Genomic DNA, 24,703 nt, shown 5'->3' on the forward strand with positions numbered 1-24,703 from the left:
TTCCTTCCTTCCTTCCTTCCTTCCTTCCTTCCTTCCTCCCTCCCTCCCTCCCTCCCTCCCTCCCTCCCTCCCTCCCTCCCTCCCTCCCTCCCTCCCTCCCTTCCTTCTATCTGCCTACCTATCCATCCACTCAGTCACCGATGGAACAAATCAGCCAGTCTTTCAGTTACCAAACATTTCTCCTGGTTTTGTGGACATATTGGTGAGTAAGTCAGTCTTGATCCCTGACCTCACAGAGCCAACAGCCTGGAGAGGAAGAGCAAAGAAGTGAGTGATCACAGGACAGTGTACTCTATTAGATGTGGCACTGTCACCTGCTGTGGGCACGACGGGGAGGCACCACCGAGACACGTTCTGGAGACTGGGCATTTCAGGTGAAGGCCATTCACTCCCTGAGAGAAGCTTGTGAGAAGACCAGGCCAGGCCAGCTTATATGCTATGGTGACAAGCAGCCCGAGGTCTGCATGGCTTAAAGCAGTAGGATTATTTCTCTCTTGGACTATGTGCCCTCACAGCTGGGAGCTAGGTCAGCTGGTGGAGCACAGCTCACCTGGGATGTTTCTCGCCACCAGGGCAAGGCAGGGAACCTGCTTGGGGTACTCTGGCTTTTAAAGCCAGTGGGTGACTTTAAGTGACCCTGTCACATCCCTCATGTTTCACTGCCCAACGCAGTCCAGCCCTGTGCCAGAGAAGAGCTGGGAACTTTGGGGCCTTGATGGGACCATGGCAAGCTGGGCCTCAGTTTCCTTATCAGAAACAAGGAAGAAGGGGCCAGTTGGATCAAGCAGATCCAGCCTGTGCTCAGTGGTAACTTCTGAAACTGCCTGCACCTCTGATACCCCCTGGGCAGTGGGGCACTCTGTGAGCTCTGAGCCTCAGTTTCCTCATCTGTGAGATGAGGGTGCACACGTGCTGAGCATGTGCACAATGATGCGAGGTGCCTGGTAAGCAGCACCAGTGTGTTGGGGACCTATGCGCGGGCTCTCAGCTAGTCCTGTGCAGCTCAGAGAGCGGCTTCCTGAGCCCGGGTCATAGGTGGGGCCGTCCAAAGTCTCACAGCTGTTTCCAGCTGTTCCCCTGAATCCAAACTTGTGGTCTTTCAGGAATGCTATGCTGACCTCCCAGGCATTGAGACACTCATGGGGAGGGTGGGAACAGCCAGGAAGCCCGGATGTGACTGGGTGAGGACACTTGCCCTCTCTCACATGAGAGAAGACAGAAATGCAGGTTGTTCTGCTTGAAAGGTTCAGTTAAGAGCGGCAGTGACAAAGGCAGGTGAGAGAGGGTAGAAGTCTCAGGGGAAGCCCTCCTCCCCTCTAGACAGCAAGAACCCCCAAAGGCAAGACACCCTGGTCCCAACTGAGACCTAAGGCCACAGCCCGGTGGGGCTTGGGGAGCATACAGGACATGGATTGAATTGTCCCTGCTCAGCCGCAAGCTGGACAAACTGACCAAGGTCTGAGCAGACCTCCTGGTGTGTGAGCTCCGGGAGAAGGGTGCATGGGGCTCCTGTGAGCTGGAACAGCTGCAGGGAGAGTGCTTCGGAAGCTCCATGTGGCACCAGCCACCACAGTCCACACGCTGTGATCAGGGCTTGTTGCCCTCCGGAGAGCCTGCTGTCACTTATCTGTCAGCACACTGGGCTGTGGCTGCTGCTGGAACTGCACGCTGCTTGTCCAGAGTACGCGTGTGGCCGGCGCTGCGCTGAGTAAGCACTTTACATGGATTATCTCATTGTTTGGGATCACCCGTCTCCCTGAGCACGGAATATATTCTTCATCCTAATGAACAAGAATCATCATGAGACCACAGAGCTAGGTCAGCACTGACAGGAGGTGACCCAGCTGTGGGCCCTCCGGGTGCAAACAACAGACTCGCCACTGCCCTCACCACCCCAGGCAGGTGACACTAGTGTAGTGTCATCAGGGAACATGCTCTGGATCACATGACTAGCCCCTGGTGGAGCTGGGACTTGAACCCACCTGTTGAGACTCCCCGTGCAATATCGCGGTGATTTGCTGGGGGCGTCCTCCAGACTGCACCCCACTCAGGGCACAGGCCCACGCAGCCTGGCTCCAGGGGCTAGTGGTCTGCTCAGGGTCTGAATCGAGTTTCTGAACTCCCCACCAAGCCGGTTCCCGACGCACTGGCCATGGGCAGGACTGGTGCATTTATTGAAGTCGGAGATTTCCCCAGATGCTGGAGAGCGGCTGGTGTTTCATGGCTGATGTGGGTGCGACGACGGGGGTGGTAATCTGTAAGACCGAGGTCTCCTCGAATGAGGGAAACTCCAGGTTGTGCACTGGCATGGATGAGTGTGGTTGTATGGGGGGAGACAAGAAGCAGACGCTGTGCTTGGAGAGGAGCACTGGCCTTTATGAGGTCCCTTCGCCATCAGAATCAGGGTCCTGTGGAACAGAGGGCTTTGGGGCCAGGCAGGATGGATGCTGCTGGCCCACCCTTGGGAGAGGTCAGTGGGAGTTTTGAGATGCCTGAAGCATGTGAGCCAGACTTCCTGGGCTCCAGCCCTGTGCTCATGCCTGCTGCCTATGAGGAAGGTGAGAAAGGTGATACCTCCCGGGTGGGCCTTGGTTTCTTTTTTGGCACCATGCTGGTGGTACCAGCTTCACAAGGCGGCTGGCAAAGCAGAAGGAGCCGGCCCACACATAGGGCCTAGCACTGTATCTGGTGCTTATCAGGTATATGGTAAACGTTGCCCTCCCCATCAGTAAATCTGCTAGAACCAGGGCTGAGAGCCACAGGAGCCGTCTTGGAGTCAGCAGAGGCTTCCTGGGCTCACATCTCCCCCAAGTGGAATCTGGGGTGATGGGGGGAGAACAGGAGTAATGGCAGCTGCCTCTCTGGCCAACTGCTGAGTGGCACCCCTGCTGGATTGGGCTTAGTGTCTCCATTTTATAGATGAGGACATCGAGACTGAGTTGCCTGGTCTCCAGGTTAGGGTGGCATGGATTGCCAAAAGCTTTCCTCCCCACTGTGATTTTTAACTTGGCTCTGCCTGAGTTCAAGGCTGGGAGCTTCCCACCGTGACTTTCTGCAGTTGGTAGGAGGCAGTGAGATCTTGAGGTCTTGGTGTCTCCCTCTGTGAAATGGGCACTGTGGAACCCACCTCACAGGGCTGTGTGAGGGCTGACGGGAGAAGGTGTGGAAAATAAACACCAACAGCAGTGAGTGGCACATGGGAGACACCCAGACAGCGCCCACCATCATGAAGCCTCTTCCCCGTTCACCTGGCCCTCTGCCACCTAATGATTTGTGTGCAGATAAAGCTCTGCTAGTCAGCACACCCAGTAACATAAAAGTGGGTGGTGGTGTCTTGTGCCAGAGGAGCCCCCTGGTTGCCCCTTCCATGTTGGTTTTGCACACAATGGATTCAGCTCAGCAAGTCCCCTCTTAAGGTCAGGCAGAGAAATAGGGCAGCCCCCATAGGAAAGAGCAGGCTGGGGCTCACGGGCCAATCTGAAAAACGCTCTGAAATGTTCCAGCCAGTGACCAGGCCTTGTTGTCCTGTTCTTGTCATTGTAGGCTGCCAACAGCTACCTGCGAGACCAGTGGTTCCATTCCCTGCAGTGGAAGGTAAGTCCCAACTCGCTTGCTCTGGCTTAGGGCAGCCGTGTGCTCAAAGCCTACTGCTTCTTGGGTGCCCCAGCGCCCTGAGGTCTGCTGCTTGTCTCTGTTTGTTGCTCATGAGCCATACAGCTGCCGTGCTATTGCACGAGGAGCTGGGGGAGGCAGGGCTGGGGACTCAAGATGTTGGGGTGAAGGTAACTTTTGAAGATGGTACCAAAGGGACATTTACCAGAGATTCCAAAGCCACCATTTCCTTGGCCTTCACCTCCTTTCTGTTGCCCCGTTCTTTGGCCAGTTCAGCTCTGCCGTGGATGGTGCAGAACCCCTTGGCACACACAGGAAATTAGTCTCCCACTGGTCACTTTAAGGCCCAGGGACCACACCAATTGAGAAGGGCCCTCCCAGCACCCCCAGGAACCCACGTTCTCCGTACAGGGAGGGTACAGGCAGCTTCTCCTCTCCCCTTGCCTCCCTGTCTCTCCTGCCTGCTCATCTTTGAGTGAGGACAAGCCGTGACAGGCCTGCGGCCTCATGGAGCCAGCAGGGAGTGGCTGGTGTGACCTTCACAGTAAGCTGGAGAGCCTTGGAGGAGGAGCGGCCTGCCCTGGACAGGGTTTAGGGCCATGGTCCACTTTGGGCTGACCAAGGGACACTCCAAATTCCTCTTCTGTTTGGGAGGTGGGGGGACCCTCGTCACAGCTAGATGGAAGACAGAACTACAACCCCAGAAAATTGAATCCTGGTCCCAAAGAAGGCCTCCCCTTTCCAGACAGCTGCTGGTCCCCTCGCTTTGTCCCCAGAGGCAAAGCATTAAGACTGCTCAGGGAAAGAACTAGAATTTATCATGCCCTGCTGTATGTCGGTGCTGGAGGAGGCTTGCCCTCACCAGTGCCCTGTAAGGCTCTCATATTCCATACGGGAAAGATGAAGCTCAGCCTGGAGCTCACATGCCCACGGCTGGTACAGGGCTGAGGCAAGATACAAATCCATGTCCTTCGGAAAGTATGTAGGCTCCAAAGGTGAGGTAGCGCATGCCTGCCCGTGGAATCAGTAGGTGATGTGAGAACTCAATTTCTGCAGGGAATTTGTGCCTAATGCCTGATTCTCTATGGCCAGGAGTATCCTTGGACAGGCAAGACATACATCAAGACCTACTGGGGCCATCTGGGAGTTAAATTTCAGAGTAGTTGAGTGGGAGGGAGGAAAATGCAGTGGTCGTGGTCAGGGAAGACTGCCTGAAAGAAGAGGCCATTTCATTGCCGTGGACAACAGCTGCTTAGTCTGCCCCCTTCTCTCTGAATGTGTTCCACATTGAGTCCTCCATGAATGATTATCTTGCCCGTTTCTTAGCTCAGGAAGGGGCCAAATTGACCTGGAGCATTGCCTACCTGGCAGGCTGGGAAAAACAACTCATTGGAAAGGTGACCAAGATCAGTGTCAAGCAGGGGAGGCTGTCCCCAGCGGGGCTCCAGAGAGCTCTGCTCTCTGCCTTCCTGGTTGCCATGGCCCATGGGAACATGTAAAGGGTGATTGAGATGGTGGGCGTAGAAAGTTGTATTTTGGGAGTCATCAACTGGAAATATGTTTTAAAAGTTACAAACTTGTAATGGATTGCATAGGAGGAAACAACACTTCACTGAGCAAACACAGAATCAGGAATCCCTGGGCTTCTGTCAGTCTCATGAAGACCTAGATATCAGCACTTCATTTTAGGGGCATTCCATTTGGTTAGTTGTGAAATTTAATCAGTTAAATTTTATTTTTTATTTTTTTTAAATAGATTTTATTTTTATATTCCCCATACAATTGCAGCCCCCTTATTTTGACCCCAATCCCTCCCCTCCCCCCACCTCCCATAAGTGTCTCTGGTTCATAGTTTTTTGTTGATTTTGATTTTCACTTTCTTCTAGTTATTCATTTTCCCGGTCCCTTATTTAAGTTTTCTAGATTCCTGCTATGAGTGAGACCATCCAGTATTTTTCTTTCTCTTTCTGGCTTATTTCGCTGAGCATGATCCCTTCCAGCGCCATCCATGTTGCTGCAAATTGCATGTGTTTATCTTTTTTGAATGCTGAGTAATATTCCATGGTGTATATGTACCACATCTTCTTGATCCAGTCATCTATTTTGGGGCATTTGGGTTGTTTCCAAAGATTAGCTATTGTAAACAGTGTTGCTAATCAGTTAAATTTTAAGAAAAGAAAGCATCCAGGAAACCCAAGACAGGGGTGTCAGGGACTGGCAGGTGCCAGGCAGTGTGCAGTGTGCTGGCCCTTTTGCCTGGTGAGAGGGTGACTTTGTTCTTACTATAGAAGCATGAGCTTGTGACCTATAGCACAGGTAAGATACGACAGTTTTTCCCTTTTGACTTTTGCACCCCACCCATAATTTAGGTATGCTGCCACCAGGTGGCAGTGTAGCTTGCGTTGGCAACTTGACTTTGTACCTGTGACTTCGCCACCCAGTTTGGTTGAGACTGGTGGAGGCATGCTCTCCTTCCTATTAAATGGCAAGGAAGCATTCATTAGGTGTTTTGGAGTAACTGCCCAATAACAAAAGAAGCTGAAAGGCCAGGATTCGAATTCTGGTTCTATAACTGCCACGTCTGTGGCATAGCAAGTGTTCTTTAATTCACATGTAATTATTGAGTATCTGCAAAACACCAGGCATGGCTAGGCACTTTCCTGTTCACTGTCATTCAGTTAGTAAGGGAACTGAGGCTCAGGGAGGTCTAGTGACTGGCCCATTGTCACACAGCAGATCTCAATGTGGATCTGTGGGGCTGCCCTGCTCCTGTTTAACCCAGATGGGCCCTAGTCTGAGCTTTGGACTCTAGCCCACTCAGGCTGTCACCCTCTGCTTCTCCTGATACAGCCACTCTCCTTATTTACAACCAACCATGATGAGTCTTTCCTTTTGGCTTTTCTGTAACTGGAAAAAAAAAAAAATCAATAGAACATCAAAATTAAGGACTTGAGAAATCCCACAACCTCAGCTTCAATTTTTTAATTCTTTAAAGCTTGTCATGTTATCCCCAATGTATATTTGCATGTTGTGGCTGCGGCACACGTACAGAGCCCAGGCTTCCATTGTGACGGATGCTGCCCAGGCTTCCATTGTGACGGATGCTGCCTCTCGGAGACTGTGTTCCTGTGGATTGTGTTTTGATCGAGCTGTGTTGGCGTCTCTAGGGCATTCTCAACAGGGACCTTGTCGCCCCTGAGGGAGCCAGAATTGGTTCTTTAAAAACCCGAAGTTATTACAATAGCATGTGGTCTTCCAAAGTTCAACCCTACTCAAAGAAATCTTATTCAGTATTTCATCTCAAAGGGAGGAGGGATGAGGGCAAATAAGGGGGGAATGCATTAAAAAAGGCTTCTTGTGGGGAGTGGTGGGGGTCAGTGGTTGGGGGGGAACTCATGAAAAAAGGGTTGAGAAGTGTGGGATCTGCCTCACGTAGTGCTGTGGGACCCTGCAGGGTCTGCAGGAATCCACCTTACATTGTGTTGCTCTCACTATCTCTTCCATCCGGGGCTTCTGCCTGTCTGAATGGCCTCTATCAGAATTCCCGTGGTTCTCGTGCCTTAACAGCCCCACTGGGCATTTCCTCCGTGCTGGGCACCGTTTAAGCATGGTCTCATCTCACCCAACAGGTTCTGTTGTCAACGACTTCAGTAGGTGAGGAGATTTGAGTCACTTGTCTAAGGTGCCAAGACCACCCAGAAGAGCAGTGGGGTTTGACCCTCACACCCCAGCCCCTGCCGCCCCTTCCTGCACCTCTCTCTGGGCAGCCCTGCTCTTCCTCCCCAGCTCAACTGGAGCAGCACGCTATCCTGAGGGCTCCCTGGGGAGGCTAGCCCTGTTTGGTTTTGGTGGTTCGGCCCCTGGGGCCAATTCCTGGGAGTATGGAAGCATAAACAGTTGTACTGAGTTAATGAGGCTTCATCTCTGACTCAGCGATGCACCTCAGAGGCCAGGTCCTGCGAGGACAGGCCTGCCTGTGTGTACAGGGCCGTGAGGGACAGGCGTGTTTGGGTGGACAGGGAAGTTGACAGGCCCTGAGGCCCTCCTGGGAATCACACCCCAGGCTCAGCAAGGAACCTTAGGACAAAAGCCACACCTTCTTTGCATAGCCAGCACTGGTGGTGCCTGCAGCTCTGAACAGGGGCCATTTCACTTCCTGAGTGGAGTTCATCAGGCCGTTGCACAGAAGTCTTGAAAACCAAGATGATTTTGTCCCAGGGGATGCCGGGACACTACTCATACTGAGAGCGGCCAAGGGGACGAACCAAGTGCTGGGGGCCAGAAGCAGCTGCAGGGGACCCAAGGGGCTGGCCTGGCTCCTGTTCGAGGCTGCAGCACGGGGACATGCTGGGCTCCGGGAGCAGCCCAGCCCAGGTCTGCGTCCTCTCTGGCCGCCTGCCCTGGCCCTCCCTGGATGGCCGCAGCCTCGGAGTCTCCCCTGTCTAGGGCCCTGCCTCCTCTGGACAGGGTAGGGGATGGGAGTGTGGTGTGTGCCTGTGAATGTGCCTGTTCTGGGTGTGTTGTGCCTGGGGTGCGTTACTTTGGGTGCCAAGTTTCTCTTCCGTGAACTGGGGTGGATCGGAACTTTGTTGTCATGGACATTGCTGTTGCCCCTGGAGCACCAGCAAGTCCCTGCGGGAGTGAGAGTGAGCACTGTGTAGTGTCAACCGTCACATGCAGCCCCTCCCAACTTCCTTAACAGGCCTCTGCTGACCCTCCCTGCCCCCCACAGCAGGGAAGCCTGTTCTGTGGGCAGAGCCCACACCCAGGCACAGTCAGACTCAGGGTGCCAATGCACAGGGGAATAACCAGAGGCTTAGGTCCCGAAGCCTAGGCTGTCTTCCTCGAGCCTCCACTGGGAAGGCTGGATCCTTTAACCTCATCCCTGCATAGGAGGCTGGTGCCAGGATTCCTGGGGAGTCTGTTCAGAGAGACAAAAGACCCTTGTGCATTGATGGCTCTTTCCTGGGGGAGGGATGTTGGGGGAGGATGAGGCCCTCCAGGAGGTGTGGCCACCCTAACCCTGACCTCCTCCTGCACCCACTGCCCTCTTTCCTCATGGCCTGGGAGCCAAGGAGGGTGGGAGGACCTCTTCTAGTCCGGCAGCTGTGGACTCTGAACTCCCCACTCTATACAAGTGCAAATCAGCCTCAAAACCTCCGACCTCCCCTCTGCATAGAGCCGCAGGTGGCTGTCACCACCCACGATGGGGTGCCAGTGTCTGGTCCCAGCACCCCATTGAATGCTCAGCCCTGTGACAGGCCTGGTGCTCCCTGTCCTCCCGTCACAGATGTGTCGATCCACATGATGGTCAAACCATTTGCTCAAGGTCACACAACTGTTAACATGGCAGAGCTGAGGTTTGACCACAAGTCTGGCAGAGTCAGAACTTGGGAACTGGATCCCTAGGAATGTGGGTATGTGTGCACCCACATGCACGTGTGATGGGTCCCCACACTTGGGAGCTCGTGCTTCCTATTCACCTCCTCATTTCCTTCTGTTCTTGTGACTCGCATGTGGATGACCTTGGTGTTTTTGTGTCTTGAGGCATTTCATGAGAGCTTTATGCTTTTCTCAAGTCTCATGGACCTCTCCACAAGGGCCCTGTGCTCTCACTCTGACTTGGCACCCCTGTAACTCTGGCCAGGAACTGTTGGCCCTACCTGTCCCCTCTGTGCACAGCCGTCTGTCAAACCACCTGTGTACAGGCTCTGTAAGCTCAAGCTCAGCACCAACCAGCTTCCACATCTTTCCCAAGTTCACACCTGCCGAGCCGCATCCCCTCCAGCACCGAGGCCTGGCCTTCCCCCTGACTCCGCTTTGTGCTGGCTGCCGGTGTAGCCCTGGCAGCGCTCACCACTCTGACCAGGATGACCTTTTGTCTGCTGGGAAGATAATGACCCCTGTGTCACCCTTCACCACTTCCTCAGCACCTCACCACTCTCCCCTCTTGTCTCCCTCCCCTGTCTTGCTCTGCCTTTTTATAACAATCATGAAAACAACTCAACAACCACATCAATAATGACAGCTGCTCCACTCTTGCTGCTCCACTCCTGTGTTCCTGACCCTATGGCTGAGTCCCTCTTACCAGTGCCATTCCCAGCTTCCTCTATCTGACCCAGGCAGGGGCACAACCATCCTGTTGGCTGGTTTAAAGCCTGTGTGTGGGCCTATGTGCAAAGGTTGTGGATCATTTGCCAAAGGGCTCACTCCAGTTGGCCTTGAAGGCTATCTGTTTTTCTCAATTGCATGTTGGGACTATGCAAGCTTTTACTCTTTTTGAATTACTTTTGTAGGGCAGATTTCCAAAACAGTGGTTCCTGAGCAGAGACTACGGATGTTTCTGATTGGTCTTAACCACATTTTGCCAATTTGTTCTCCAGAGAGTAGTTTCTGCAATGCTTAAAAGGGGATATACCAGACCACCTGGAACAAAACCTGGCTCCACCACCCACAGGCAGTGTGAACTTGGTCTAGTTACTTTTCTGTCTGGGTCTCCTTTTCCTCCCAAATAAAATGCAACTCATATTAAGACCATGCTCATTAGGCTCTTGAGGGAGATTAAATGGGTTAATAGTCATTTGCCATGTGAATAAGTACTGGATCAGTGGTGATTTTTACTCTTCTTTAATGATCAAGGTAACTGTTTTCCTCTGTGTAGTGGTTCTAGAAAACAGGTCTAGAAGAAGGGAGGCGCATGCCTAGCATGCATGCCACCAACCTCCTGTGAGCCCATGTAGGCATCACTAATCAATCACTGAACGTTTTCCCCCTGAGGCTGAATTCTTCTCTGCATAGCCCTGCCAGTTGACCTGAGGTAACAGAGGGAGTGAGAGGTTCCTGCCACCCTACTTCAGTGACCCTTTGAACCTGTGGAGCATTGAGTGCCATTGGGAATCCCTGTCCAGTCCCTAGGGCTCTGACCAGTGCCACTTTGGACTTGTTCTTGGGATCCTTATCAAGCTTCCCTTTGTCCAGTTCTCCTCTGCCTGGGATGTCATGATGTCAAGTGTCTTGCCCCTGAGAAGGAAGTTAGGATAGGGAAGTAGGATAGTGGGCAGGAGTTGCCTGCAGTCCTCGTACAACCCTTGGCCACAGGTCTGCATCAGCCAGGTTGAAAAGGCAGCAGTTCTGTTCAGATTAATTTTCTGGCACTTGGTCAAAGAGGGCTTTGTGGCCTCCTAAGAGGGGATCAGAGGGATTCTGTGGAGAACTATGTAAGGAGGGACTTTCCCTTCCAGGCAGGGGGCCCTTCTCTGTCCAAGACTTCAGGAGGGGGCCCTCTGAGGGAGGTACAGCCAGTGGTGTTGATGCACCGAGCCCAAGAACAGAGCCCCTTACAGAGCCGGCCATCCAGGCCACTTCTCCAGTTCTAGTGCTCAGCAGAACCCAGGGGAGGTCCCTGGGGCTCAGGTTGCTGGTCCCCCTGGGAGGGCCACAGTCTCTAGTGCCTCCCAGCTCCAGCCCCAGTGGGTCATCGGGGACCCTGTAACTAATAACAAGGGGAACTTCAGGGATTGAAACTAACAAGTGGCAGAGGGCTGTGCAACCTTGGGGAGGAGAGCTGAACTCCTGTGGACTTTCCAGTTGAGAGAGAGAACAATTAGATACCTACTAATGTGAAGAGCTGTTCTGGGGGACTCTGTGTGTGATCTCTTGAAATCTCTAGGTTTGATGAAATTGCTCTTGAAGGGGGAGCGCTGGTCCCAACCTCAAAGGTAGACCTGGTGAGCTGCACCTGAGCCCAGGGTGGGGTCTCCCAGCCAGCCTCCTGCCTGGCAGGGGCCTGGGGGGGCCTTTTGGCTTCTTTCAGAGGGAGGCAGCTCCAGGAGAGGGTGGGGCATGGAAGGAGGGCAGCCCTGTGGCTGAGCCCACCCAAGCAGAGAAGGGCCAACAGTGTGTCTCCATTTTTCCCAACTGGTGCTCCCTGGGTTAGACACAGCGCATTCTGGTTTTTCGTTTGTTTGTTTGCTTGTTTTAATAAACTTCTATGAAGGATAATACACATATAGGGTAGTGCTAGATGAATTCTCAGAATTCCCCACAGGTTTAATCCCAGTAACCAACACCCAGGTTGAGAAACCTTCTGATGCCCCCTCAGGCACCAGTCCCTACACACCCCCCAGCCCTCCCCACAGGAGACCACCATCCTGCCATCCAGCTCTTAGATCTGTTTGCATAAATCTGAACTTGATATAAATAGAATCATATAGCTGGAACGCTATGGTGTTTGACCCCTTGGCTTCAAATTGAGTTGATAAGATTTCTTGTGGTGTCATGTGTGATACAATCTACACATCCCCTTGGCTGTTAGTTTGCTTACTGCTCTGGATAACTGCTTCCCATTGAGGCCCTGTGGTGAGCAGCTGTTCACACCCTGCGGAGTGTACACTCAGGAGTTCAATGGCTAGGTCTTAGGGCAGGCATGGCCCACAGCTTTCCAAGGTGGTTGTACCAGTTCATACACCCATCAGCAGCTTCCCAGAGGTCTAAAGCACAGGACACTTAGAAATCACACTTATTGGGCCTCCCCAGTGGCGCAGCGGGTTGAGCACTGCCCTGCAGAAGCTGTCTTCAGCCTCTGCGGCGCGGGTTCGATTCCTGGCCGGCCAGGAAGATAACCACACGGTGCAGCAGACCTCTCCTGCCTTGCCTGCTTCCCCTCAGCAGTGTCTTCGGTCTGTCTGCCTGTTCTGCTCCCCGCTCTGTCTCTGGCGAATTCTCTCACCCTCCCGCGCCTCTGACTATACCCCAGTTCTTCTATAAATAAATAAATTTTTTTTTAAAAATCACACTTATTAAGACTTTTTAATACTGAAAAGGACAAAAAAAAAAAAACTAAAAAAAAAAAAAAATCCCCACCATCCATAAACCTGTTAACGCATTGTAGATTTTATCAAGTAGAGGAAGAATTTACATATAAAAAAGTACATGGCATTCTCCTGAATAACCACCCAACTCCCTATCACCCCAGGAAATGCCCCCCTTTCCAGTCAGTCCCTCACTGTCCAGATAGCTGCTGTTAACACTTAAGAGAGAGAGCTTGAAAACACAGAGAAATGTAGCAGACAAGCCACCCCCTCCTCCAAGCCGGTTTTCCTGAGGCAGCCATGTTAGTCCCAGAGCGCCTTTCGGGGTTTGTGTGGATATTGCTTTTGAAACACCACAGGTTTTACTGCCCACACTGATCCTTGCTCCTTTTTCCTCTAGTGGTCTACGGTGGCCATCTCCACAGCACACACAATCAACTTCTGTTCAGAGGAGGGTCAAGCTGGATGGGGTTTAAAGCTTCCAACAAAACACACCTGGGGGAACTAGGTTTTTGCGAGAAAGGACCAGGAGGCCCAGGGTGGGGGGGCACCTACTTCCAATGAGCAGATGCAGCCCTAGGCCTTTGCTACCTACCCTGACTGTTTTGGAGCCTGTACCACAACCTGGAGCCGGCAGCTGAATGGAGTAGAGGTGCTGGACTGTCACCCTGTCCCAGCACCAGGCCCCCTGGCCAGAGGGCCGGCCTGGGCCTTGGGGACATCCAGGCTACCCCACCTGTCCTGTGTGAAGGGTGACCCTGGACTTCTGGCATAGCACGGGACAGCGGCTCTCAAGACAGCCCAAAAGAAGCGCGGTCTGTGGGTTGTTGTTTTTTCCCAGACAAGGAAGGGGGACCAGCGCCTCAGCATGTCATCCCACGCATGCTTTGATGGGGGCTGATGAGTCACTGAGCCATACAAGGAAGTTTTTTCACGTAAATGGTTTGCGGGTGAACTTATTTTCTGCCCGTTAAGGCAGAATTTTCTCTCTCTCTCTCTCTCTCTCTCTCTCTCTCTCTCTCTCTCTCGTTGAAAAGATAAATGTGAAGCCATGTCTTGACTAGCCAGCCCTTTTGTTCTGCTGCCATCTGCAGTGGGTCCCATTCTCAGCCAGCTGGGGAGCATCAAGCCCCCCAGGTAGGGAAGCTGGTCAGCTCAAGTGGGTCTGAGGCAGGTGGTGTAGCCTGCGAGGGAAGGTGACTACTATCTGTGTTTGCCTCCCAGGCTCCTGTTGTCTTGGAGACTAGGCCAAACAGACTCTGAAAAGAGCAGTGCCCGCCTGTCCCCACAGAGGAATTAGGTCCTCACCTCTCTTGGTGATCAGGAGATACCCAGCGGGGCACCAGCTCAACCTTCTGAATGGAAAGGTGTTGGGGACAGAGGCTAATTGACCAGGAGGAGAGGGCAAACCCTCTGCAGCCCAGTGACTGTCACCCAGACCCCACCCCCTGGGCAACCCCATGTCCTCTTAGAGCCAGACAATGTCACAGAAAACCCTAAAATGTATCCGAGGCCGCCTTTGCTGGAGGGGCCAGGCAGATGCCTAGATAAGACCCTTTGGCAGACAGGGGCAACTGTGAGTGTGACCTCTGTGCTGGAACAGATGCCAGAGAGGGTGTGGACCCTAAAAATCACACCCAGGAGGTCAGGGGCCACTTCAGCTTTGGCCAATGACGGCAGACACAAGCAGCCCTTTGGCGTTCAGGGGCTTGCAAAGCCTTTGTCAACATTGTCAGTGTTGAATTCACCACTAGAATGGTCGTATGCTCCTCCCAGCCACAACAGACCCTGAGAGTGTGAGCCAGTAGTTCAGGGGTTCTCAAAGGAGGGTTCCTGGACCAGCAGCATCTAGTAAGTTTTACCTGGAAACTTACTAGAAGTACAAATCTCTGTCTCATAATCTTGACAACCCCCAGCTGTCTAGGACCACAGTTTGAGAGCCGCTGCAGTAGCATGAAAGAAGTGGAAAGAAGCACAGGCATTTGCTAAACAGCTATTTTCCATCTGCTTCATCTGTATTAACCTGTTTAGGGATCAGCTCCCCATTTTACAGATGAGAAAACTGAGTGTGGGATTAAATAACTTTCCCATGTGTCAAGCTGAAATCCAGGCCCAGTCCAGGACTCCTTCTGTGTCCCGACGCCCTGTTGCTGAGAGCAGGCAATGCAGACTGACAGCATCTGGGGCATTTGCATCGCTCTGTCGGCATCCACTGCACTTGTGCTGGTGGCTTAGAATTCGCCACCACCAGTACCCTCCAAGTCCTGCTCCTGGACTCTGTCCTGGACTTCCCCCTGGCCAGCAGTGTGCTCAGCCTGCCGGTCTGAGGGGCCCTCCTCCTTGTCATGCCTGCCTCTCCACAAGACCCCCTCCTTGGGAAGTCATGTGTAGCCCACCCCCCCCTCGGGTCACCCGTCTGGACATGCACATTGGAGATCAGCTGTAAATTAAATTACCAGACAGCTGGGTCCTTTTTTCCAGGGCGCTTTAATTCAGGCCCTTCGTAAGAGGCCGCCCAACCGGGAATGGGGACTTCCCAAACAAAGGGATGAACAGATCATCTGAACAGTCCTTTGAAGTGACACGAGCCCTAGATAAAGTTCTTAGTAAAATAAACTTGGGAAGCTCCATTGAGCTGCTACTGTCTTGAAGCTGAGTGAGGGAAATCCTTATTTGGGATTGAGGCTTCCCTTTATCAGGCCCCAAGGAAGCAGCCCTCTGTCCTCTGCCTTTCCAAGGAGCCACAGTCACTGGGGCAATACCTCCCACACAGCAGAGGCATTTTGAATTTATCTGGTGGGTTGCTGCTAATTGGGGTGGGGTGCTTTAACTTAGAAAATGGCCTCTCCCAGTAACGATTTACACAAGCCCCTGCTGCTGTCTTTTGGATCTGCTCTAGCTTTTGCACGGGGCTCCTGCACCAGTAAAGCCTTTTCCTAAACATTTATAAAGGTGCACCTCCCCCATGCCTTGAAAGCCCAGGCAGGATGGGTGGGCAGTGCTCTTGCGGTTCCTGGGGTTCTGGACCAGGGAGCTTCCCCAGGAGGACCTCTTCAACACAGCACAGCCTGGGAAGGACCAGCTGCCCAGGCAGGAGGGGGACACCTTGCCACTGAGGTCGAGTGGTCACAGCAACTGCTGGCCGCTGCCAGGAGGGTCACTGAGAGGATTTGACAGACAGGGCTGAGGTCAGGCAGGGGAACTTCTGTTTGCTTCATCTTCTAAATGCATATGCTACCTTGCCCATTGGGGTGGCTTATAGAAACACACAGATGGGAAGATCCATACTGATTGATTTGCAGTGACTTCTTACTAGGTGTGCAGAGAGAAAAGCAAGATGCAGTAACCTCTGTTCAATGAGCTCCCCTTTTCATAAAACAACTGAGAACCACAAAATTCTCACTGTGTATATTTACGCTTGATTATACATGGCTGTGGAGGAAGCTTTCCAGCCAGCTGCCTGCTTTGTAAATAAAGGGATGGTGGGGGGGGGGCACCACCCCATCCATTCACACTACAACTGCAGAGCTGTGTGGCACAAAGGCCTCGGGGTTCTATCTATCCTTGCACAGAAAAGGCTTGCTGATCCCCAAAAGATCCTGATGGTAGCATGGATTCAAGGGGCAAGGATGGGTGCAAAGGCAAGATTAAAAGGCAAGTAAGCATGTACGCTGTGGCTTGAGTTTCCGTAACTTCTACACCAGTGTGTGTGAGCAGATGCACACGTGGCATAAAAAGAACCCAGGAAATAAGGGTCGGCAGAGTTTTTCAGTTAACAGGTATTATTTCAAAAATCAGATTATCTATTGGGTACTGAGAAGTCCAAAAAATGGGGTTTCAGGAACCTTTCAGCCTTAAGACTTTGGATTCTGACCCATGTGAATTCTGTGGAAGGGAGGATACTACTCCATGATCCCAATTTCTGAACACTTTGGAGACTTTTTTCCCCCTCTACTTTTTTTTTTTTTTAAGATTTTCGTTTGTTTGTTTGTTTATTTGTTTGTTTATTTGTTTGTTTATTTATTTATTTATTTATTTATTTATTTATTTATTTATTTATTTATTTATTTATTTATACAAGCACTGGGTACAGTCAGAAGCGCAGGAGGGTGAGAGAATTTACCAGAGCCAGAGTGGGGAGCAGAACAGGCAGACTGACAAAGTACACTGCTGAGGGGAGCAGTGGGCGGCAGGAGAGGTCTGCGCGCCATGTGGGACCCTCACCTGGCAGCCGGGGATCGAACCGGCACTGCGGAAGCTGCGGGCAGCTTCGCAACCCAGCGCTCAACCACTGCACCACCGGGGAGGCCCTCCCTCTACTTTTTTTAATTAAATGTATAACACAGTAGTGCTCTGTGCCACCCCCACCCCCCACCCTCGCTTGGACATAGGATTTCAGTTACCCATAGACAACCAAAGTTCAAAAATATTACCTATACTAAGATATTTTGAGAGCGACCCCATTCCCATAACCTTGATTACAGTACACTGTTAGGATTGCTGTACTTTATTAACAGTTACTGTTAATTGCTCACTGTACCTAATTGATAAATTAAGCTTTACCATAGGGGCAATGTATAACAGACTCTATAGGGTTCGCTGCTCTCTGCTGTTTGGGCCTTCCACTGGTGACTTAGAATGAATCCTCCACTAATGGCGGGTGAGGGGGGAAGCTCCTGTACTTGGATATGACTTCCTGCAACAGCACAACACATGACAGATAAAACCGCTACCCCTCAGCCCCCTTGGCCCTCCCTGAAGCCACTTCCCTCTCCAAGGAGGACAGCCTGCATCAGCCCAATGCACACCCTCCCCTCCCCCGCCCTGGGTGTTGCATCTACATACGTGCATTATGTGTGAGTGTGTACGTGTGTGTGTGCACACCGTGTGCTGTGTGCTTTGGCTTCTCCACTCCGCAGTGTGTCGTGGGGCTGGAATCTGTGGCGCCCCTTCTTACTCTCCGCCTTTTCAGCTGTTGTCTGGTGCTGCACGTTGCCTCCGGCTGCAGTTTAAGAATTTCTCTATTGGCGAATGTTCAGGAGGTTTTCTAGTTGACCTTATTTTTCTCAAAGGCTAACTGTCTTTAACTCATGTCCTGCCACACACAATAGCCACCATTGGTCAAACACTTAACCATTGCAGGATGTTCAGCCAGAAACAGCACGTTCTTGTCAACAGTTTTGAGAAGCTGGTGCTACTGTTCCCCCATTTTACAGATGAGAAAGCTATCCCCCATTTATAGATGAGAAAGCTATCTCCCATTTACAGATGAGAAAGCTAAGGCGCAGAGAGGTGGCATAACTTGCCTGAGGCTGCACAGCTTGTAAGTAGCACAATAGAAATACGGATGGAGATGTGTCCACTCTTGGTTCATTATAATGCGCGTGCCTGAGAAACAAAATGGGCCTTGCCTTTGCCTCTAAGTTCCCTCAAGCTTACAGGGCTGGTGGGGGAGGCAAATAAGAAGGGGGCCATGGAGGTGTGATGTGTTGGGTGAGCTAAGCATGCATGGAAGGCCCCCACCCTCCCTAGGGTGCTGTGGTCGGGCTGGGGGGTGCCACAGTGAGGCTGCTGGATCCCAAGGCCAGGGGGCTGGGGAAGGTGGCATTTCCCTCCTGGGGCTGTTCACACTTGTGTTGGGATGGCTGTAACACCCCACAAGCTGGGTGGCTTAAAGCCTCACACCTTTACTCTCCCAGTTCTGCAGGACCACTTTCCCTTTGAAGGCCTCAGGGGACCTTCCATTCCTGCCTTTTCCAGTTCTCGAAGCTCTTTGGCCTGTGGTAGAATACCCCCAGCCTCTGCCTCCGTGTTCACACGGCACCATCTCTTCTGTCTGTTCTCATTGTGCCTCTTAGCCGAGGTCCTCCTGCCCCTACTGAGCCTCATGTGGGAAGGGAAAAGCCCTCACACGTGCACATTGCCTGGGTATTTACAGGGTCCCTTGGATGGAACCAGCAGTGCTGACTCTTACCTGGGGCTTTCAAATACATCTTTATAAAAATCATGGTGAAATAAACATGAAATGTACCATTTTAACCATTTTTTAAGTGCAGTTCTGTGGCATTAAATACATTTACATTGTTGGAAAACCTTTAACACCTTTCATCCATCCATCTCTAGAATTTACCCATCTTCCTGATTGAAACCATGTCCGGATCAAGCAAATGACCCCTCCCCCGGGCCTGGCACCCACTCTTCTGTCTCTGAATTTGATATTCTCTGTCCCTCACATGAGTAGGATCTTAAGTATTTGCCTTTTTGTGGCTGGCTTATTTCACTTAGCCTGATGTCCTTCATCCATGTTATAGCAGATGTCAGAACTTCCTTTTTTATGGCTGAGTACTGTCCCATTGTGTGTCTGTTGCATGTTTGTTCATTCATCTGTTGATGGACACCTGGGCTACGTCTGCCTTTTGACTACTCCAAATAATGCTGCTTATTAGAATTTAAATATATCTTAATTGGTGTTTAAAATATAGCAATGTTCCCCCAAATGTGGATGCCCAGACTCCACCCTGCCTGCCTCCCTGCACCCATGTGATGAGATTGCCCTGAGTTTGGATTCTGGTGTTGAATACTGACAGCCCTCCAAGTGCTTCTGATGCATTGCAAGATTTCAAACCCCGAAACAGTGGTCTCAGGACAAGCACTTAGCATGGTGCTGGCTGTGGAAAGCCCTGGGTTGTCATCTGGCTGGTGGGGCTGCTGTCAGCGGGTGTGTGACCTTCATACAAGAGAGGGAGCTCCGTTTGCTCTGAGGCTGAGCCAGTGGCTCTTTGCCAAGGCCCCTAGGCCATCCTTTGCTGACGTCCTGCCTGAGTCCTCCTGGGAATTACCCTGCAGCGTCCCTGTGCCCCAGGTGACTCTTGTGACGTGATTGACGGTACAGGTGGCAGGAGTTCCCACTCAGCCTTTCCCAAGGTGGTAAGCCCAGGGGCTTCTGCACCAGGTCATAGGCTGAGACAGACAGGGAAAGTGAACACCCATATTTTTGCCCCTGGAGGGAGCAAGAAAGATCTTGGAGGACAGGCTGGGCAAGGCTTGCTCAGGGGCACATTGTGCTATGTGCTCTCACACACTGGCCCTGTCACCCTTGGAAAGTAAGAGGTTGGAGCATCAGCCTGAATGGCTGAAGCACAGCCACTGGAAGCCAGGCTTCCTCTGTCAGGCCTTGCTTTGCCTCTTCCCAGCTGTGTGGGAGCACGCGCCCCCCCCCCCCCTTATGGTGCTGTGGTCAGGCTGTGAAGCGCCTGCAGCCCGACCCTGGGCACGATCCACAGTGAGGCTGCTGGAGCCTAAGGCCAGAGGGCTGGGGAAGGTGGCATTTCCCTCCTTGCTCCCAAACAGATTTGTTTCTTGGGATTGCTGTAACAAATCAGCACAAACTAGGGGACTTAAAACAATAGTCCTGGAGCCAGGAGTCCAAAAGCAAGATGTTGGCAGGCCACGTCCCTCCAGTGATACTCCGGTTGGTACTTTTCCATGTACTTCCCATGTGTACCTTCCCCTACAGCCCTCTGCTCCACCCTCTGTCTCCATCTTCACTGTCCTTCTCACGAGGGTAGGTATTTGCTTCATGTGGCCTTTTCATAAGGACACTAGTCATCGGGATCTCGGCCCACCTAATCCAGTTTGGCCTCATCCTTAACTGGATATATCCGCAAAGACTCCGTTTTCAAGTATAGTCAGGCAGATGCCAGGGGTTAAGACTTGGCTATATCATTGGGGGTGGAGGGGCACAGTTTAGCCCACAGCACCAGCTGTGTGACCTCAGGCAAGGCATCAGTCCCTTGTGCCCTATTCTGTGCGTCAAACAGATCGCTGTTATGAGTGGATTTTGCCAAGGTCACAGTGGGCCCCGAAGTGCCAGGTAAGATGTGGTCCCCAGCTGGGAGCCTGGCACCAAGGCCAGTTCATCTCCTCACCAAACAGATGCATTGTTGCCCAGGCAACCAGCTGATGCCCCAGAGACGGCGAAGCAGGACATTCACCCGAGTTCCCACTGTTTCCTTGGAAGCAGTAATGACTGCGGGGAGACCGCCTCCAGTGGGCACGTAGGGGTCTGAGTGCTCAGGCCCTGTCCTCTCTTTCAAACAAATTGCTGTCTCCCCAGGACCCAGCTTTCCCGGTGGATGTCAGCTGGGTGCCCTGCTTCAGCCTGTCTGGCACTACTGCTGGGTAGTGAGGAGACGAAACCCAATTCTCCAATTTCAAGGACTCCGCATGCGTTTCAGCAGGAGCTCGATCGAGCAGGCTCAGTGTCCATGGAGAGCCCTTGGCAGCATGCTGGTCAGGCGCTCAGCATCCAATGCTGGGCCTGGGTCCGAATCCAGCTCTGGTTCTCTCTACTATACACTCTAACCCCCTCGGCCTCTGTTTTCCCATCTATAGAACAGTCAGATTACCCGACTCACCTCATTGAGTGGCTGTGGGGACTAAAAACGTTGCTGTATTTTCTACAAAGTGCTTAAGCCCAGCACAGGGTCTATGGACTGTTCTCCAAAATTAGTCATTGTTAGGCTCGAGTGTCCCAGGCCCGAGCTGCCATGCAGGGTGACTACCGAGCATGGCAGGCTCTGGGTAGTGGCAGCCAGCACTGCTGGCCTTGTGGTTTGGCTGGAGGGAGCTCAGACCCGCCTTACCCTCCAGCCAGAGAGCACAGAGCCAGGGCCTGGCTTGTGTCTCATTCAGGGTCCTTTCCTCCACTGTGGCCCCTCTGTAGAGTGCCTGCAGCAGGTGGCTGCTCACCTTGAAGACACTGAGGCCCTGGAGGGTGTTCATTGATTAACCAATCTGTCAATCAGCTAGACCAACAGGTAACAGTTTACTAATTGTACTCGCCAACCTAGGGTCCTGGTGGAGTCTATGAGGGGCCCTGGGAGGTGATGAGCAGCTTTCAGGTTGAATGACCAAGAATTGAGGGCCAGATGGGTCTTTGGATATTGTATCTGAAAGCAAAGTGATGGTGCCCTCGACCTTCTCGCACTATCAAGACTCACTAAGGCTGTGGATGTCAGGCCGCACCTCATGCCTCGCCATCCCTACCAGAGCCATTCAGGAGGACTAAAGAGGAGACCAAAAGTACCCCACATTTGAGTGTTGGGACCCTCAGGAGCACACTGGGTTAGATGGCGAAGTTCCTGGCGAGGACTGACATCCACAGCCCTGACGAGTCAAGGGCCCAGGTGTGGGAATCGGATGTGCAGGGAACACTTGAGACACCGCCGTATAGACCTTGGAGGACCAACGTGGGGGTGGGGCCCCATATGTGCTAGCCCCGGCAGAGAAGCATTGGCAGGGAGGTGGGAAGAAGCAGCAAGCGTAGATGGTCCTGAGGAGCCGTGGTGACAGAGGACACTAGGACTTCAGAACAGCCCCGCGCAGCAGAAGCTGCTGTGGTGATGGAGCTGCTCTCTGCACCGTCCCGTCCGGCCGCCACTGGCCATGTGGGTTCTCGAGTGGCTGACATGTGGCTAGTGGGACTGGTGACCCAATTTTTTTGTAATGGTTCGGAGGTTTTTTTGTTCCCACGACTCTCACACCTTGGGAGCAGGTTCCCAAGCGCGCTGCGCTGGGCGGAGCAGGCTGGCGCTCCAGCTGAATTTGAGTACCTTTCTCTTTGACTTCCCTTTTCAGTTGTATTTCATTTTCATTCAGTGAAATGAAAGTGGCCGCCTAGGGCTGGTGGCTTGTGTTCTGGTCAGCACAGCTCAGGATCCTGCAGCGCGAGGCAATTTAAAGCCAGGGCTTGTGGCTAGCTGAGCCTGCGCCCCTCCCCCTAGCCCGCGCTCAGGGGCTCGAGCAGCCTCTCCTCCGCTGACAGGTGGTGGGGAGCATGCGTATGCAAGCCTGAGCCCCGGAGGCTGCGGCAAGCCGCGGAGCAGCAGCCTCATCATCAGGAGGCGTGCTTCCAGCACCTTCTGAGTCACGCCTCTCCAGCGAGGGCCCCAGTGACAGCTCGTCTCCCGTGAAGGAGCCACAGGCTCTGCTTTCCGCGACCTACCGGAGAACTGGGTGTCTGTGGTTGCCACTGCTCTGGGAGCAGTTACCGGAGAGATGGCAGATGCTGCCCAGGTAACGAACCCTCCCTGACAAGCAGAGGGCGAGGACGGCAATGGAGTGACTGGCTCTTGCGCAAGGGAGGAGGCAGCGGGTGCTTCCTGCTGACTCTGGCGGTGGCTCTGTTGTTCGGGATCTGGGGGGGCTTAGTCACGGGTGCTGTGAGCCCTCCTAAGTCCTGCCTGCTCCACACCTCTCACTCCCAGGACTCGGTAGCTGGTAAGTATCACAGCTGTTTAGCCAGGCTCGTGGTTAGGCGCGTTGTATGGGATACGTGCTCATGGACTAGGCACGGCGAGCCTAGCCTCCGACACTAGTTATTCCGTCCACATGGCAGATGAGGAAAGCGGGGAGGGAGTACTAGACTTAGTTCAGGAGGGCAGGCGCGCTCCGCTTGCTCTCCAGGGGTATCTTTGGGACTTCATACAGTGCCTGACACTTTGTAAGGGCTGGGTCCAGTAAATTGTGTTGGGTGATTGGATGGATGGGTGACTGAGTGGATGGGTGTATGCGTGAATGAATGGAAAGAGGTGAGTGGTGATTGGAGGGAAGAAGTGGATGAGAGGATGCATGATGGGTGAGTGGGCGAGTGGATGGACGGATGGGTGGGGGGTGGGTGGGTGGGTGGATGAAGTGCAGCTCAGATTGGAACTGAAGTCCTCTGACTGCAGTACCTGTGCTCTTAACCACTAAGCCATATTGCGAGTCTTTGTCTGATGTCCTCTTCCACCTGGCTAGGTGGGGATTATTTTTTTTTTAATACCTTACTTGAAGCATTATTTTCATGGCAATAAATTCACCTACTCCAAGTGATCCAGTGACTTTCGCAGGCTTTCAGAGTTGTGTGACCATCACTGCGTGCCGCTGTAGAATTTTTCTGTCATCCCCAAAGATGACTGATGTTTACTTGTCGGCTACACTCTGTTGCCACTCCCAAGCCCCAGCAGTAGCTGTTCTACTTTCTGTGCCTGTAGATTTGCCTTTTTCTAGACATTTCATATGAAAGGAATCCTGCAATATGTCTTTTGCATCTGTGGCCTTCGCCTACCATAATGTTTGTGAGGTTCATCCACATTGTACTTTGTGCGAGTAGTTCCATCCTTTTCACTGCCAAATACTATTCCGTCGTCTGCATCTACCATGTCTTGCTTATTCACTGGTGGTAGTTGAACATTTGGGGCATCCCAGTCGGGCCATTATGAGTAATGCTGCTGTGGACATTCGTGTCTGTGTCTTTGTGTGTAGAGTCCATATTGATTTCTCTGGGGAAGACTTCTAGGAACAGAATTGCTACATGATAAATTTACGTTTAATATTTTAAGAAGCTGTCAAAGTATTTTCCAATGGTGCTGTCCTCATTTACATTCCAATCAGCAGCACATGAGAATCCCAGCTTCGCCGAGTCCTCGCCAGCACTGGGTGTCCTCTGTCTTCTTGACTCCAGCCAGCCTGGTGGGTGTGTGAGCGGGTGTGTGGGGGGGGCCGGGGGCGGGGGGGTCTCTTGTGTTTGGCCTTTGTTTTCCTGTGACTTGAGAGGAGCAGCTTTTGGGTGTTCACTCCTAGGCTGCAGTTTGACCTTTCTGCCCTGGGGTCAGCAAACATTTCTCTGAAGGGCCAGACTATATTTGGGTCTTTGTGGGTCACAGTCAGTTTGTGTTGTGTAGCTTTTTTTTTTCTTGAAAACCCTTTAATGATACCTAAGACCACTCTTGGCTTACTTGCACAAGCACAGGCCCACCTAGCTTTAAGCCACAGTTCCAAGGTCCTGGCAGAGGGGCAGGCAGCCCATGGAATCCCTGCAGGACATGGCCAGAGGTCCCCCACCTTCCTGATGAAGTGGGCTCAGTGGGAGGACCGCATTGCAGAGCTGAGGGCCAGACCCCCGGGGGTCAGGCTCCAGAGGCATCCCCAGTCCAGCCCCACACAATTCATCTCCTGACCAGCTCACTGGAGTTCCTGGGGTGAAGTGCTCACTTGTCACCCTGGCAGAGTAGCCTCCCTCTGCCCAGTGGCTACCCTATGACAGGGCCCAGGTCCTCTTTGGGAGCTAGCAGCCTGCCCACTCCCTATGACCACAGTGTCACAGCCCCACTATCCACATGCTGCTCCCATGAGCCCCCACCCTCACCCCTACCCCCCAGCTCCTCCAGCTCTGGCACCTGGCCCTGACTCCCCAAGCCTTGTGGCTTGCCTAGGTCCTCCCCTCATGCCCCCAAGCT

General features: G+C 52.6%; 1 protein-coding gene across 1 annotated transcript in view; it reads left to right on the top strand.

Annotated features, from left to right (window-relative positions):
• The window catches only part of CMIP (c-Maf inducing protein), a gene marked incomplete at its 3' end in the record, with an annotated part of 197,444 nt that overhangs the window by 127,614 nt on the left and 45,127 nt on the right, over positions 1–24,703 (top strand). Inside the window, exon 3 of the mRNA XM_084256717.1 lies at positions 3,544–3,594. Coding sequence (XP_084112843.1) covers positions 3,544–3,594 — 51 coding nt within the window. The remainder of the gene's footprint in view (positions 1–3,543; positions 3,595–24,703) is intronic.

The sequence above is a fragment of the Talpa europaea genome, assembly GCF_964194135.1.
Source record: "Talpa europaea genome assembly, chromosome: 16".
In the NCBI taxonomy this organism is placed as follows: Eukaryota; Metazoa; Chordata; class Mammalia; order Eulipotyphla; family Talpidae; genus Talpa; species Talpa europaea.